The following is a 14912-nucleotide window of genomic DNA, read 5'->3' as shown; positions in this document are numbered from 1 at the left end:
AGGCGTTAACCCGGACCCTGAATCAGGGGAAGGATCAGTCGGTAAGTGTTTTAAACATGTAAACATTTATTTTGAACAGAACAGGAACATTAACAATGGGTTTTTCATGATTGGTTTGCCCTAGGCGCTCTACTTTTCAGTCCTTGCCAGTGCAGCTACTGGAAAATAAGGTCTATATGTCCGGGGATAGAGCTGAAATCCTCATGGGACATCTCCATGAAGCTCTCCTGGAGGTAATTGGAAAGCCTTTGCATGAGGTTCCTGGGGAGAGCGGCCTTATTGTGTCCTCCGTGGTAGGAAACTTTTCCGTGCCAGGCTATCATCAAGTACTCTGGTATCATTGCCTTGCAGAGCATGGCGGCATATGGCCCTGGTTTTTGCTGGCTTTCACGCAGCATGCGGTCTTTCTCTGTCTCAGAAATCCTCAGCAGAGTGATGTCGCTCATGGTGACCTGCTTAGAATTAGGGTAATGTTACTATTGGGACTGCTTGCCTGTTCCTTTACAGAACTCTAACCGGCGGTTTACAGCCACACGGTGGAGGCGGGAGAGGGGCAGCATACAGGGATCTTTCCCGGGGACAGCCGCGAGGGGGTGGGACAGGGGCAGAGTTCATGCTTGCCGGATTGCCGACAGCAGGAACTGGCCAACACTAGGAGCATTGCTTTGAACGTGAAAGGAGGGCACTGCTATAATTTAAGTTTTAAGCAGCCAGAAGTCTACGGCTTACCATGTCAGCCTGCTACCCGAATTCCGCTGTCCTGCCCCGCTTGTCTGATCTCCACTGCAAGACCCCAGGCACTGAATGCGAAGGCTGAAAATTCGACCTTGTCCTGAGTGCGCATGTGGTAGGTGCTGTGCATGGTCTTGTTCACAGAGAAAGACTATGTTCATTGTTCACAAAAAAATTATCTTTTTGAGGAATTCACTCCCTTTTTCCCATCCCACAGCTGCGACTGTCTCCCGACCCACCCTGGCATCCCCCTCCCAGAGGCTGGCGCAGATTAAGTGGAGAAAGAAAAGGACACGGGACGACATGTTCTCAGAACTTATGGGCTGCTCCCGAGCCGAGGCGGCCCAGCAGACCCAGTGGAGGGAGAACGTCGCAATACCATCGATCAAACATTGAACGGGAGGAGAGGTGGCGGCAGGAAGACCAGCAGGCGACTCAAACGCTGCTTGGACTAATGAGGGAGCAAACGGACACGCTCCAGCGCCTTGTGGATGTTCTGCAGGACCGGAGGCAGGAGGACAGAGCCCCGCTGCAGTCTCTCTCTAACCGCCCTCCCCCGCCACAAAGTCCCATACCCCCCTCACCCAAAGTCCCAAGAAGGAGGGGCGGCAGGGGCAGTGAAAACTGTCACTCCACCCCTGCAGACTGCTCGAGTACCAGAAGGCTCTCATTCCCCAAAATTTGATAAGTCCTTTCCTTCCCACCTCACCCAAGCCCCCGTCCCAGTTTCATCCCCTAACTGTGTAGTTGCTAATAAAAAATACGTTTCTGTTAATTACTGTTTCCATCATGTTCTTTTAGAGGAGAGTGTGTTTGAAGGGGGGGAAGGGGGTTGGTAATTGGAGAGGACAGTCACCTTTACCAGGGTACAGACACGGGGGCAGGTTCAGCAGCAGGTCACACACACATTGCAGTCACTAGGCACCCTGGTCAGTCTGGGAGGTGGTTTTCATGTTCTGTGTGGGGGTGGGCTATGTGACTTTGTGGCGGGGGAGGGCGGTTAGAGATCTTATGCAGCGGTCCTTATCCTGGATCACAGAGCCACGCAGCAGGGGATCTGTAACCGTCCTCCCCCGCCACAAAGTCACATAGCCCCCACACACAGAGTCCCGAAAAGGAGGGGTGACAGGCTCCGTTGAAACAACCAGTCCACCACTGCGGACCCCTCTAGGAGCAGGAGCCTGTCATTCCTCGAGTTTAGAAGCGTCCTTTCCATCACTATGCCCGCTCGCCACCACGGTCTGCGTCCCAGTTTCAACAGTTTACCGCGAAACCCGTAATAAAGAAAACGGGGTTCATTAACAAAGTTCCATTTATTTTATTTTTAAACGTGGGTTGGAAGGGGGGGACGGGGTGAACGGGGTATGTAGCTGGAGAGGATAGTCAACATTAACCGGGTAAAGAAACGGGGGCAGGTTCAGCTTCTCTTTAAACAAACTTAATAGTCACAGGTTACCCTGCTCACTGAGGAACCTAGCTTTCAAAGCCTCCCGGATGCACAGCGCGTCCCGCTGGGCTCTTCTAATCGCACGGCTGTCTGGCTGGGCGTAATCAGCAGCCAGGCTATTTGCCTCAACCTCCCACCCCGCCATAAAGGTCTCCCCCTTGCTCTCACAGAGATTGTGGAGCACACAGCAAGCTGCAATAACAATGGGGATATTGGTTTCACTGAGATCAGAGCTAGTCAGTAAGCTTCTCCATCTCCCCTTGAGACGTCCAAAAGCACACTCCACCACCATTCTGCACTTGCTCAGCCGGTAGTTGAAGAGTTCTTTTTCAGGCCTTGGCTACACTGGCAATTCACAGCGCTGCACTTGCTGCGCTCAGGGGTGTGAAAAAACACCCCCCCTGAGCGCAGCGAGTGCAGCGCTGTAAAGCGCCAGTGTAATCAGCGCCTGCAGCGCTGCAAGCTATTCCCCTCGGAGAGGTGGAGTACTTGCAGCGCTGCGAGACAGCTCTCGCAGCGCTGGCGGCGCGACTACACTCGCGCTTCACAGCGCTGCCGCGGCAACGCTGCCGCGGCAGCGCTGTGAATCTGCGAGTGTAGCCAAGGCCTCAGTGTCCAGGGCACCTGTATAGGGCTTCATGAGCCAGGGCATTAGCGGGTAGGCTGGGTCCCCGAGGATCACTATAGGCATCTCCACATCGCCAACAGTTATTTTGTGGTCCGGGAAGTAAATACCTTCCTGCAGCCGTCTAAACAGACCAGAGTTCCTGAAAACACGAGCGTCATGAACCTTGCCTGGCCATCCGACGTTGATGTTGGTAAAACGTCCCCTATGGTCCACCAGTGCTTGCAGCACCATTGAAAAGTAGCCCTTTCGGTTAATGTACTGGCTGGCCTGGTGCTCCGGTCCCAGGATAGGGATGTGAGTTCCATCTATAGCCCCACCGCAGTTTGGGAATCCCATCGCGGCGAAGCCATCTATGATGACCTGCACGTTTCCAAGGGTCACTACCTTTGACAGCAGTAGCTCAACGATTGCGTTGGCTACTTGCATCACAGCAACCCCCACGGTAGATTTGCCCACGCCAAAGTGGTTCGCGACTGACCGGTAGCTGTCTGGTGTTGCAAGCTTCCAGAGGGCTATGGCCACTCGCTTCTGGACAGTCAGGGCTGCTCGCATCCGGGTGTCCTTGCGCTTCAGGGCAGGGGACAGCAACTCACAAAGTTCCAGGAAAGTTCCCTTCCGCATCCGAAAGTTTCGCAGCCACTGTGATTCATCCCAGACCTGCAGCACTATGTGGTCCCACCAGTCCGTGCTTGTTTCCCGGACCCAGAATCGCCATTCCACAGCATCAACATGACCCATTGCCACCATGATGTTCACAGCGCAGTGTCCCGTGGTTTGCGAGAGGTCTGTGCCCCTCTCAGACTTAATGTCCTCACCGCGCTGCCGTAGCCTCCTCGCCCGATTTCTCAGCATCTGCCTCTGGAAAAGGTGTACGATAAGGTGCGAGGTGTTGACAACGGCCATAACTGCAGCGATGGTCGCAGAGGGCTCCATGCTTGCAGTGCTGTGGCATCCACGCTGTCACTGACCAGAAAAGTGTGCGAACTGATTGCCCGCCGGCGCTTTCAGGGAGGGAGGGCGGGAGTGACGGTTAGATGACGACAGTTACCCAAAACCACCCTCGACACATTTTTTTCCCCAGCAGGCATTGGGGGCTCGACCCAGAATTCCAATGGGCAGCGGGGACTGCGGGAACTGTGGGATAGCTGCCCACAGTGCACCACTTCCAATGTCGACGCTTGCCCCGTTAGTGTGGACTCACAAAGTCGAATTACTGTCCTTAGTGTGGATACACGCGTTCGACTTTGTAATATCGATTCCACATATTCGATTTAAGTAAAATCGAACTACTCTCGTAGTGTAGACATACCCTTACTCACATTGGTGAGCAGTTCATACCCATAGGTTGTGCAATTACCTGTGCAAGTAATTGCTCATGGATGGCAATAAGAGTTTCAGAGCCTGGCCCTATCTGTACAACGTATAAGGGTTTAATATCTCATTGTAGCATGAATCTCCATCTGACAGATGAGTGAACATTTTATATCTCCATGGAATAGTAGGTAGTATTTCAATTTCAACTTCATTGACAGCTTTATATTGTTTTACAGACTGGAAAATAACCATGGGAAAGTGTAAAAGACACACATATTTTCTCCAAAACTAAGGACACTAAATACACTAGGGCTAGCATCAAATGCAAGATTTCTCACATTTTCTCAGTTTGTCTTTCACGAATGTGTAAATTATTTGATAACAGTACACATATGTATAGCATGAGTAAAAAGCCAGATTAATTCCAATGAAGTGTTGCCAATGGCATAACCAGGGGCCCTCACAGTCCCCCTCCCCCCACCCCCAGCCTGTGATAAACCCCTTGAGCCAGATGTGGGTGTTGCAGAGAGAATCATGTGTGTGTGTGTGGGGGGGATCTATTTATTTGTTTTCCAGTTTTAAAAAACACCCTGTTGTCTGAGACCCCTATCCAAAGGAGGGGGCAATGCTACCTGGCAAACCGGTCTGTTCATTGTTCCTGAAAAACAGGTCAGGTTCTTCGCCCACACTCCGGCTGTTTTGTGCCACCATAGTGGCACGAAGCTGCAAGCAATGTGGGGATTACCCAAGTGTAAGGGGAATTCCTGTGTGGTTTCGTGTCACTGTGACCAGCTCTAAAACAGCCCAGCGCAGGGCATGTTGGGGAGAAGGTTGGACTCCTAAGGCTGCTCTATCTTGTGTCAGAGACAGAACCAGCCCATATCAGCCCCAGGATCAGAGACCTGTAAAGATCTCATAAAAGCCGCCCTGTGCCAGCTGCAGCTGAGGATATGGCCATTGGGTATAATGATAATAAAAAGCAGAGTGTTCAGTTTATGTAATGTGAATGGGGTGGGATTTTTAAGACCTTATAAAAAGGAATTAGGGTACCCAGCCAAGGAACATTGCTTTCTAGTTGGTGTAAACTGGTCCATTCTAAAGGCACTACATTTGCTCTTCAGAAGTATTTTTATGACATTCAAGGGATGTCATCTATGGCAAGTGTGATTCAGCACTATGCACGGGTGGGGAAGGAGGAGCAGCAGAATGATCTGAACCTTCCCTTCAATTCAATGGAGAAATTTAAACAAAGAACTCCCAGAAGGTCCTTCCAGCACATCACTGATAAATTTCCTGATGCAATAAAGGTTCTCATTAGACAATGAAGAGTAAAAAAAAAAAATACTACTACTATTCCGTAATTACTTTTGCTACAGTAAATGACATACTTTAAATGCCCGTCTTATTTCTGTATGCAGATAAGATTGACGAGCACTTGATTACTGTGTGCGATTGTGCTGATAGATAAGGAAGTGATTGGCCCAGTTCTGATCTCATGCCAGCTTAATACCTGTGGAACACCATCCACTTGAATAGAGATATTCCTGACTTACACAAGGATCAAGCCCAGGATCATGCCCATTGAATATACTGGGGGATAGGGGTGCAAAGTCAAGAGGGGAGGGAGTAACCGTAGGTTCCATGCACAGTATGTTATTGGAGATCCTACAGTAGATTAGGATAAGAATGTACGTGTGCTCCAATGAGAGGGATGTGGGTATGGATCTGGAGTATGTATGCTGATTAATTAGATTTGTAGCCCACGTATGCATAGGATTCAACTGCTGATTGACATAAACTGTGCTCGCCCCATGGTGCACATGATTTTGTGTTTTCATGTGAACATCATTGCTATGTGCCTCAGTTTCCCCATCTGCAAAATGGGGATAATGATTCTGACCCTTCCTTTGTAAAATGCTTTGAGATCTACAGATGAAAAGTTCTATATAAGGAGCAGCACTCTTATTGTTATTCCAACGGTGGTGTGAGGCTGTTGACATTAAGTTTGGGTGTGTTTACATGTGGAGTCTATATATGTGTGATCTAATCCTCTAGCTGCAGCACTAGAGAGTTGTGCCTTGGAGTTTAATGCATTTCTGTAGCTCCACTGGGAACTCTGTAAGTAATTTTTTAAAATGTTTGCTGTGAATGCACTAAACCCAGTACTCAGTCACTTAGAATTATTTTAATTATCTTTCTTTTTTTTAAATTTACCATTGTGACTATTCCTCACAATGAACTATCCTCATGCCAAGCACGAAGCTTGGAAGCTTGAACAATTTTTAACTTAAGCCCCAAAGAGTGTTTTTATTTATAATTTATTTTGAAATGATCAATTGAAAAAAAGCCAAATGGATTCGACTCAAGCTTTTCACAAAAATGCACTTTTGTGTCGTACCCAAGCATGTGAAATTTCAGATCAACCAGAAATGTGTCAGGAAATTAAAGGAACAAAAGACAGGGATTTGCACTGAATAGATACTGTCAGGGTTATTCTCCAGCTGTACCACAGCAGAGGAGTAAAAATGAGTTTTGCAGAACTCCATAGCTGCACAGATGATTGCACTGTTAAAACTGAATAAACTCTTTTGGTATGCTTGTGAGAAATGTTTTTTATAATGATTCAAAAGATCAATATTTTAAAATCAAGCTGAAAGCAATGGAGAAGCAAGGAAAGTTCATCTGGTCTATTTTATCTTCTTGTGTACTGTGAGCCAGATTATGGACTGGCCAAGAAGGACTTTGAGATGCTTTGTGCCTAAGAGGCACAATCAGGGAAGCTCCATGCTCCCATGAAAGGAGATGAGCAGGTGATCAAAGTCAGACCTGTTTAGGGAGAAAGACTAGATTTAGAGGAGATAGCTGTAGCGTTGCAGTTGTCCAGTGCTGGTCAGGTCTGAACAGCTGGGGCAGAACAGAACAGGAGAGAATGCACAGATCCTTTCCCACTAGGCTTGGTTCTAGCCAGTATTATCTGTTTCCTACTATCAGAAGTAAGAACGCAATGATTCAAGGAAACGAGCACCTTAAATGGAAGTTAAGGGCACTCAGTACAGTCCTGGCTCTAAAGAGCTCACAAGCTCTGAAGATAAAAGGGGGGTAAAGAGATAACGGCATACAGTAAAGTGAAGAGGGTGGTGGCAGGCACACGGCATGTTTGTAGCAGGTCTCTTTTTCAAACATATGTGATTATATAGTTGCTTTATTTAGATAACAAAAATAGCTTTAGGGGTATTTTTATGGAGAGGACGCTCAGTGACTGTTAGAGTGGGGAAGAGAAAAGAAATTTTGGATTAAGACAGGGAAGTGAGTAAAGGGAAGAGGAGAGAAACAATGGGCAGCTGAAAAGATGCAGAGTTAGGAGAGGGGCAGGATAAAGGCCTTGCCTTCACTAGTCTTTGTCTTCAATTGCACAACCACCAGTGCAGCTCCATCAGTGGGAGAGCTATTGCAGAACAGCTGCCGGTGTTTTCACTGCTGTGCCATTTTAGACATGGGCTCAGCAACATTAAAGTGGTAAAACACTAGTGCCCTGTCTACCACTGCTACCACCAATGGAGCTAGTAGTGAAGCAGAGCTGTTGGAGAATTATAGGAAAAGGTGAGTGGAGACAGCCAAAATGGAGACCAAAAATGAACCACAACACAGGAAAGAAGAGGGTAAAAATCCAGAGTCCAAGTGTCAGAGATGAGGGATTACTGATGTCAGGAGGCTGTGAAGGCTCCTGCCAACTACTGCTGCTGTTCCCCATCTAGAGTGATGGACAGAGGAGAGGCTACTGGGTCAGATATTTTGAGCACTTTGTATCTGGTGGGAGAGTGTGGGGACTAAAAGTTTCTGTGCCCTTGTGTGTAACCATGTTTGCTGCTTTGGGGAAGGAGGCCTGAGGGTCCTGCATTTGCTACAGTCAGCTTCCTGTGATCTGCTCACTCCCTCAAATGGAGGGAAGTTTGGGGGTGTGTGGGAAGGACTTGTAATCTCTGAGACAGTCACAAATTTACAGTCCAATCCAGCCTCCCTTGTGCACTCAGAACTCCCACTGAAGTCAACGGGAGTTTTGGTTGTGTTTGTTATTTATTGGCATCTGTCCCGCTATAAACAGCCAATGAATTTCTGCATTAAGAATTCTTTATTAGCAACCAAAATGCACCACAAATGACAACAGCCATGAAAGTCTGTCTTGAAATATATTTTATTGGCCCTTGATTTTCTCATCCAATGTATTTAAATGCATTTTGAAAGAACTGATGGAAAGTGATATTGTATGTTAAGGGTGAAATCCTTGCTGCGCTGAGGTCAATGGGAATTTTGCTATTGACGTCAGTGGGACCAGGATTTCACCATAAGCGTTTATCACAAGGTCAGGGATAGAGAGTAATAAAATAACCACATGGAATTTTGCAGTGAGGGTGGAGAATATAAAATTGGTGAAAAGGAGTTTCAAAAGAATTCGGGGTTCTCAAACCCTTCAGCAATTTCTGTGGCATGAGAAGAGAATTATGGGATGTGACACCTCTAAGTGAATTGTGGCATAGTTGCATCTGTTAAACTTGTGAATTCCAGCCACACAAAGCACTTTGCTGCAATTCCAGACTGCTGAGCATCCCATAATTCCAAAGCCATGATATAGCTCCAGCCGTTTTGATATTCTTGGATGCAGAAATGGAAAAACAAATCACAGGAAGGCAGAGAATACCAGAAAGTCACATCTATCATAGCCAAGGAGCAGTTTCTCCAGAGAAGCATTAGGAACAGGTTAGAATTTGTTCTAATGACTCTGCACAAAGCAGAGCTGACATGTGAAACCTAACTTCTGAATTCTGCAACCGGCACTAACTGTGGATAAGATGTCAACCAGGCATTTCTGACCATGGCAATATTCATGTTGAAGGAGAAGGCTCTGGGTGGGTGTCATGTGTATCCATCCCATAACCTGCTCAGCTGTACAGGCCCTTCAATTATTCCTGTTTCTTTGAATGAAAGAGGCAGCAAATGAGATTGATGCTTCACAACCTTTTGCAGGGAAACAGAAGCCTACACTGCCCTTTTGGAAAACCCCTATGGGCTTTAATAGCAATGAAACCAATAGAGTTATATAGAAATAACTCCGAAAACCTACAGAATTCAATAGGGAATTAAATCCTTTCTATAGGTGTTATGAATCTTTCCACAGAATTTAATAGATAATTATGTCCCCATTATAGAAGCCTAGAGAATGGTTCATAATACCCATAGAAAAGTTATTTCTGCTACATTCAATACCAGGGTGAACTCAGTGGCAGCACAATCACTATCCCTGAGTGCAGTGCTGAGAGCCAGTGAGAGAATTAGCACTGTTTTCTTGGGATCTCTTTCTCCTCAAGACAGGCACAGAGCAGGGGACAGAAGTCACTGGAGTGAGAGATGGAAAGACCTATTAGACCATTTATTCCATCTCTCTGCCTCTGTAGGATTGGTCCCTACAGAACATTCCTAGTGCAGGAGGAGAAGAGAAATGAGGGCAGTGGACAGTATGGAGGGAAGAGAGAGTTAGGGGAAACAAAAGAAAGACCTTTTGGTGAAGAAGGGATGATCTAGCAAGGAAGATGGGTGGGAGGGAAGAGAGCACCCATGAAGAGTGGAGCTGGTCAGAAAATATTCATCAAAACAGTCTTTGGTTGGAAAAAGCTGTTTCAACAAAACCAACATTTTTCACAACTATATATTTTTTTTGAGAATTAAAATTTTTTTTTAAACAGATTAGTCCCAATTTGGGACTAATTCATTTTTTTTTGAAATCTTGATATTTTTGCAGCACAGAAAATCCATTTCCCAGACAGTTCTAATGAAGAAATCCATGAATGGAACGGAGGTAATAGGCTACAGAAGGGAGCCAGTTGAGTTGGGCTGGAGGGGCAGAGAGGTTCCAGTTAATCTGGGTGAGAATGGGACAGGGTGTGGCTTCATATAATTTATGAACAGACAGAAAAGGCTTGTCAGCATCAATATAACAAGATAGCAGTGGTATTCCTCTGGGAAGAGGAGAAGTAAAGCAAGCTTGTTTTTATTTAATACATATTTCAGTTTTAAACTGAGGTCACTGCAGGTTGTTGGCGAGGGAGAAGAAACAAGTGGAATGAGGCTGTCACATTCTTGCACTGAGCAGTGCATTCAGTGGATTGAGAAATATTCTGACAGTAGCCCTGTATTTTGACTGGATCAGTCTCCACTTCCATGAATCAAAGATAATAAATGCAGTATTTATAACTTCATAACCGTCCCCCCTTAAACAAACCCAGTAGCAGTAAGCTTTTGGAAGAGGGAAATAAAAAAAATCACATCAGGTTCACACTGAGAAAGCTTTAAGCCTCCAACATGTAAAAATCTTCTGGAGCAATTTACCACCTTTTCCCTCAAGTTATGCTATAAACTCCATGAGTCTTAGACAGAAAACAGGCCTCCTCAGTAAACCTTAACTTCAGAAGGATAAAGCCATGCATAATCCATGTCCATATTTTTTTCTTCCACTTTAACAGTAAAAAATTATTTCCAGGGAAAAGGGCCCAATTTTCAAATGTATTTCAATGCCACCCCATTGTGCATCTCCGATCAAGATTCTAGTCCTCTTCTTCTTCAGAACCCCTCAGTAAGGATCTCATCCAGAACCCATCCACATCAATGGATAAACTCACACTGAGTTCAGTGGAGCAGGATCAGACACTGTAGTAAGCCCTACAGTACCTACACATCCAAGACAACCAATGTCCCCACACACCTCAGAGAATGCTGTCACCAACAGGGATGATGAAGTTGAGAGAAGTAAGGGTAAAATTCACAAGACTAAGCAGTAAGACATTCTCAGTGATAACTCTTGGCTGCAGACCCACCTGCCACTGCAGATACACTAAGCCAGAGTTCTTGCCACATTCAAAACACAATGCAAAATTCGCCTCCATGTATAAGCTCACTATAGTAAGATAGCTGCTAAATAGCATGTCACCATCTTCTCCATACAGTGAAGGGCACATTAAAAACATGTAGGTTTCATGTGTAAATCCATGAAATAGTATAGCTCAAATAACCCATTTTAAAATCTTATATCAGCCATTGCTTCCCTCACCCCCATTTCATATCCATTTGTATTCAATGCGGCTACTCTGAAAGCTTCTCTAAAACTTCCCAAGAGATCTATCATATCTTTTCTACTTTCCTTAGGTTTCTAAAGTTAATTTATATCAATTCTTCAATATATTCAGACATTTTCTTTAATCCATTTACTGCAGATATAGCCAATTATTTAAGGTAAAATACAGCCAGATCATTTCACGACAACCAGAAGCGTGATTTATCATCATCTTAAGTATATTCAATTAGGGCTCATTAAAGTCAATGGCAAAACTCCCATTCAGTGGAAGAAGGATCAAGCCTTTAATTTACAATCTTGCAGGAACAAAGTGCATGGTAACGGAAAAGGTTGAAATACATACGGGATTCCAATTTCAAACAGATTATTCTGAATAAGTTGCTTTCCAAGCATAATGATGCTCAGCTGAATACAGAGTTCCATCAAACAGCCTCCTGGAGCACACTGTAATTTAAGGAAAAGCACAAACTGTTAGTGAATTATGACAAAGGCACGAGGAAGCAGTGATTGCTGCTTTACAACTAATGTTGAAATTAACTTTGCATTATGAGCCTGATTTTCAATTCCCCCATGGAACTTTGCCAATTCCAAGGAAACCAATCCCTCTTAAATTTCATGTCAGGTCTCATCCTGGGGTAGAATTTTACCAGGATTTTTTTCTGGGGGTGTGTGGCAGGGAACTAGAAAAGGACTTTTAAAGTTCTGAGCCAAAATTTTCAAAAAGTTTTTTCAGTAAAGTCTAATGAGAATCCAAAAGATATAGTAAACAAAAATTATATACCTTTTAAAGATCCTAAACCAGTGGTTCCCAAACTTGGTTCGCCGCTTGTTCAGGGTAAGCCCCTGGTGGGCCGTGAGACGCTTTGTTTACCTGAGAGTCCACAGGTACGGCCGCTCGCAGCTCCCAGTGGCCGCAGTTTGCTGTTCCCGGCCAATGGGAGCTATGAGAAGCGGCACGGGCTGGGCTAATGCTTCCTGCAGCTCCCACTGGCCGGGAACAGCAAACCACAGCCACTGGGAGTTGCGAGCGGCCGTACCTACGGACGGGCTCAGGTAAACAAAGCGTCTCGAGGCCCGCCAGGGGCTTACCCTGAACAAGCCGCAAACCAAGTTTCGGAACCACTGTCCTAAACATTAAAAGACCTGGAAATTAACAGTTGAAGGATCCAGATAGTTTCCTCTGCCATATAATCTTTCGTATTCACCAATTTACAATAACAATCCAACCTTAACTTTCCCCCCTAAAACTTTCATAAATATATGGAAAGATCAAAATATCGAATTATTAAGAAATTGTAAAATATTGTTTCCTATTCAAAGGATCCATTTCTAATAGACTGCGTCACGAATATATACTATAATGTTCCTCACTACAAAAACACACATGCTTTAGTTGCTACACAATATTTATTATTAATTATTATTATTATTATTATTATTTATTTGTATTACGGTAGCACCTAGGAGCCCCAGTCAGGGACAAGGACCACATTGTGGTAAGTGCTTTACAACCACAGGGGGGAAAAAAGACAAAGACTACCAAAAAGCTTACAATATTTTAAAAGTACAAGCTTGGAAAGACTACATACATTTATATGAACCCACACTACCATATAATCAAAACATTTCAGAACACCAAATCCATCAATCATTCCAATTCTATTCATAACCATATATTTGTGCTTCACCAATGAAATCACTCTGAAAACATGTATGGCAATCTGAAAAACCATATTGATCTCTGGGACTACTGTATATTCCTTTAAAATATTTACTATACATTTAATTTAATTATCAACAGTATTCATTTGATTGTTTTTTTCCCCATATTGGAAAGATACAAACAAACAAAGGCCCTGATCTTGCAAACTTGTATGTGTGCTTTACTTTAAGCACTGGATTAATTTGATTGACTTAAAGGGACTTCCAATACCTGCTTAAAGTGAAGCATAACGTGTTTGCAGCATTGATCGGGGCTAGAAGGACAAAGTGGCAAGATCCCATAACTATTTTTTTCCAGACTTTTTGAGGGGAAGGATGGTCTAATGGTTAGGGCACAAATCTAGCCGTTGGGTTCAAGCCACTGCTCTGCCACAGACTTCATGTGTGACCATGGGCAAGTCACCCACCCATGGAAAAAAATAGTGGGTGCTCAGCACCCACCAGCCACAGTGTTCAGTGGCACTGTCGATCAGTTCCTTAGTCGGATAGGGGAGGTGCTTGGGGAAGGGCAAAGATCAGCGAGTGGCAGGTGGGAGAGGGGTTGGAGTGGGGACAGGAAGAGGTGGAGTGAGGGTGTGTCCTCGGGGGAGGGGCAGAGCAGGAGTGGGGCCTCAGGGCAGAGTGGAGGTGGAGCACCCCAAGGGAAAACTAAAAGTCAGCGCCTTGGACTTTATCTCTCTGTGTCTCAATTCCCCATGTGTAAAATGGAGATGATAGCACTGTACTACCTTACAGAGTTGCTGTGAAAATAAATAGATCACAATACTGTGAGGCACTCAGATACTATGATGATGGGGGCCATATAAGTATCTAAAACACAGATTATTGGGACTGAATTTTGTCTTGAGTTTTTCTTTTCTTTTCTTGGAAGGCATAGAATTTTGGTAAAGTAAATGTGGTAGGTTTTTTTCAGCTGTTAGCTGGGCTCCTTATAAAGGCACTCTCATGCATGTCTCTTTTTTAACTATATTTTCTGTTTGAATTCCATCTGTACTTGCCTCTTCCATTCGGTAACCATCAAACATATATACATAACTACCAGGTCGGCCAACAAACCTGAAAGTAATAAAAATATATGAAATGATGAAAAAAGAATGCATTAAAAATTATCCTCAACAAAATTACTGCTTACAGTAGCTAATTTTAAAATACAGTTCAAATTAACTATTTTAACGTGATTTAAAAACAAAAAACATTGCCAACTTCAGATAAATTAACTAAACCGAGTTTCAAATATTGTGCCTGTCCCTGAGTCTCCCTGACAATTTTTGCAGTTTTAAAATCACCTTTTCCTATTTATAAAAATGTTTTTTCCCCTCGCCTGGTTAAAACCCACACAAACAAATGGGAAAATTGACCGGGGCTCTGATCCTGCAAACTGTTATACATGAATAACTTCATGCATTTGAGTAGTCCTAATGAGCAAAGTTACTTACATGTATAAGGGGTTTCAGGACCTGGGCTATTCTGAATACTCACAAAGGGCTGTCAAATACAATGTTTAAAAAATATTTTTCTCCCATGTCTTTTAGAACTTAGATAATACTTCTCAAAATTGTAAGTAAAATATTTTCAGATAAAAGTGTGATTTTTTTAATTGATGGCATCCACAGGCATTAGTTCAGAATATATTATTATTTATTATATGTATTACCATATTGTCTAGAAGCCCTAGTCATGGACCAGAGCCCCATTGTGCTAGGCGAAGTATAAAACACAGAACAAAAAGATGGTCCCTACCCCAAAGAGCTTAACGTATAGATTAACAGCTTCTAAAACATAAAAGGAGCACAACAATGATATGAATCTAACTAGAATTCAGAAATACATACATACTTAAAACATTGTTTACAAACAATCACTCTAAGATCTCCATCTGCTACATTATGGACCATCAGGTTCTGGTAGGCAGTGGATCCTGCATGTATAGGAAACCACAACTATAG

At 44.2% G+C, this 14912-nt stretch overlaps 1 protein-coding gene across 1 annotated transcript in view; it reads right to left on the bottom strand.

Annotated features, from left to right (window-relative positions):
* ANO2 (anoctamin 2) overlaps positions 1-14912 on the bottom strand; it is a 309476-nt gene that overhangs the window by 30769 nt on the left and 263795 nt on the right. The window contains exons 19-20 of the mRNA XM_065411472.1: positions 13965-14022; positions 11588-11688 (exon numbers count right to left, since the gene is read on the bottom strand). Of these exons, the coding sequence (XP_065267544.1) occupies positions 11588-11688; positions 13965-14022 (159 nt within the window). The remainder of the gene's footprint in view (positions 1-11587; positions 11689-13964; positions 14023-14912) is intronic.

The sequence above is a fragment of the Emys orbicularis genome, chromosome 1, assembly GCF_028017835.1.
Source record: "Emys orbicularis isolate rEmyOrb1 chromosome 1, rEmyOrb1.hap1, whole genome shotgun sequence".
Lineage (NCBI taxonomy): Eukaryota > Metazoa > Chordata > Testudines > Emydidae > Emys > Emys orbicularis.
The sequence above is the reverse complement of the archived record's forward strand: the minus strand, read 5'-3'. Positions and strand labels throughout refer to the sequence as shown.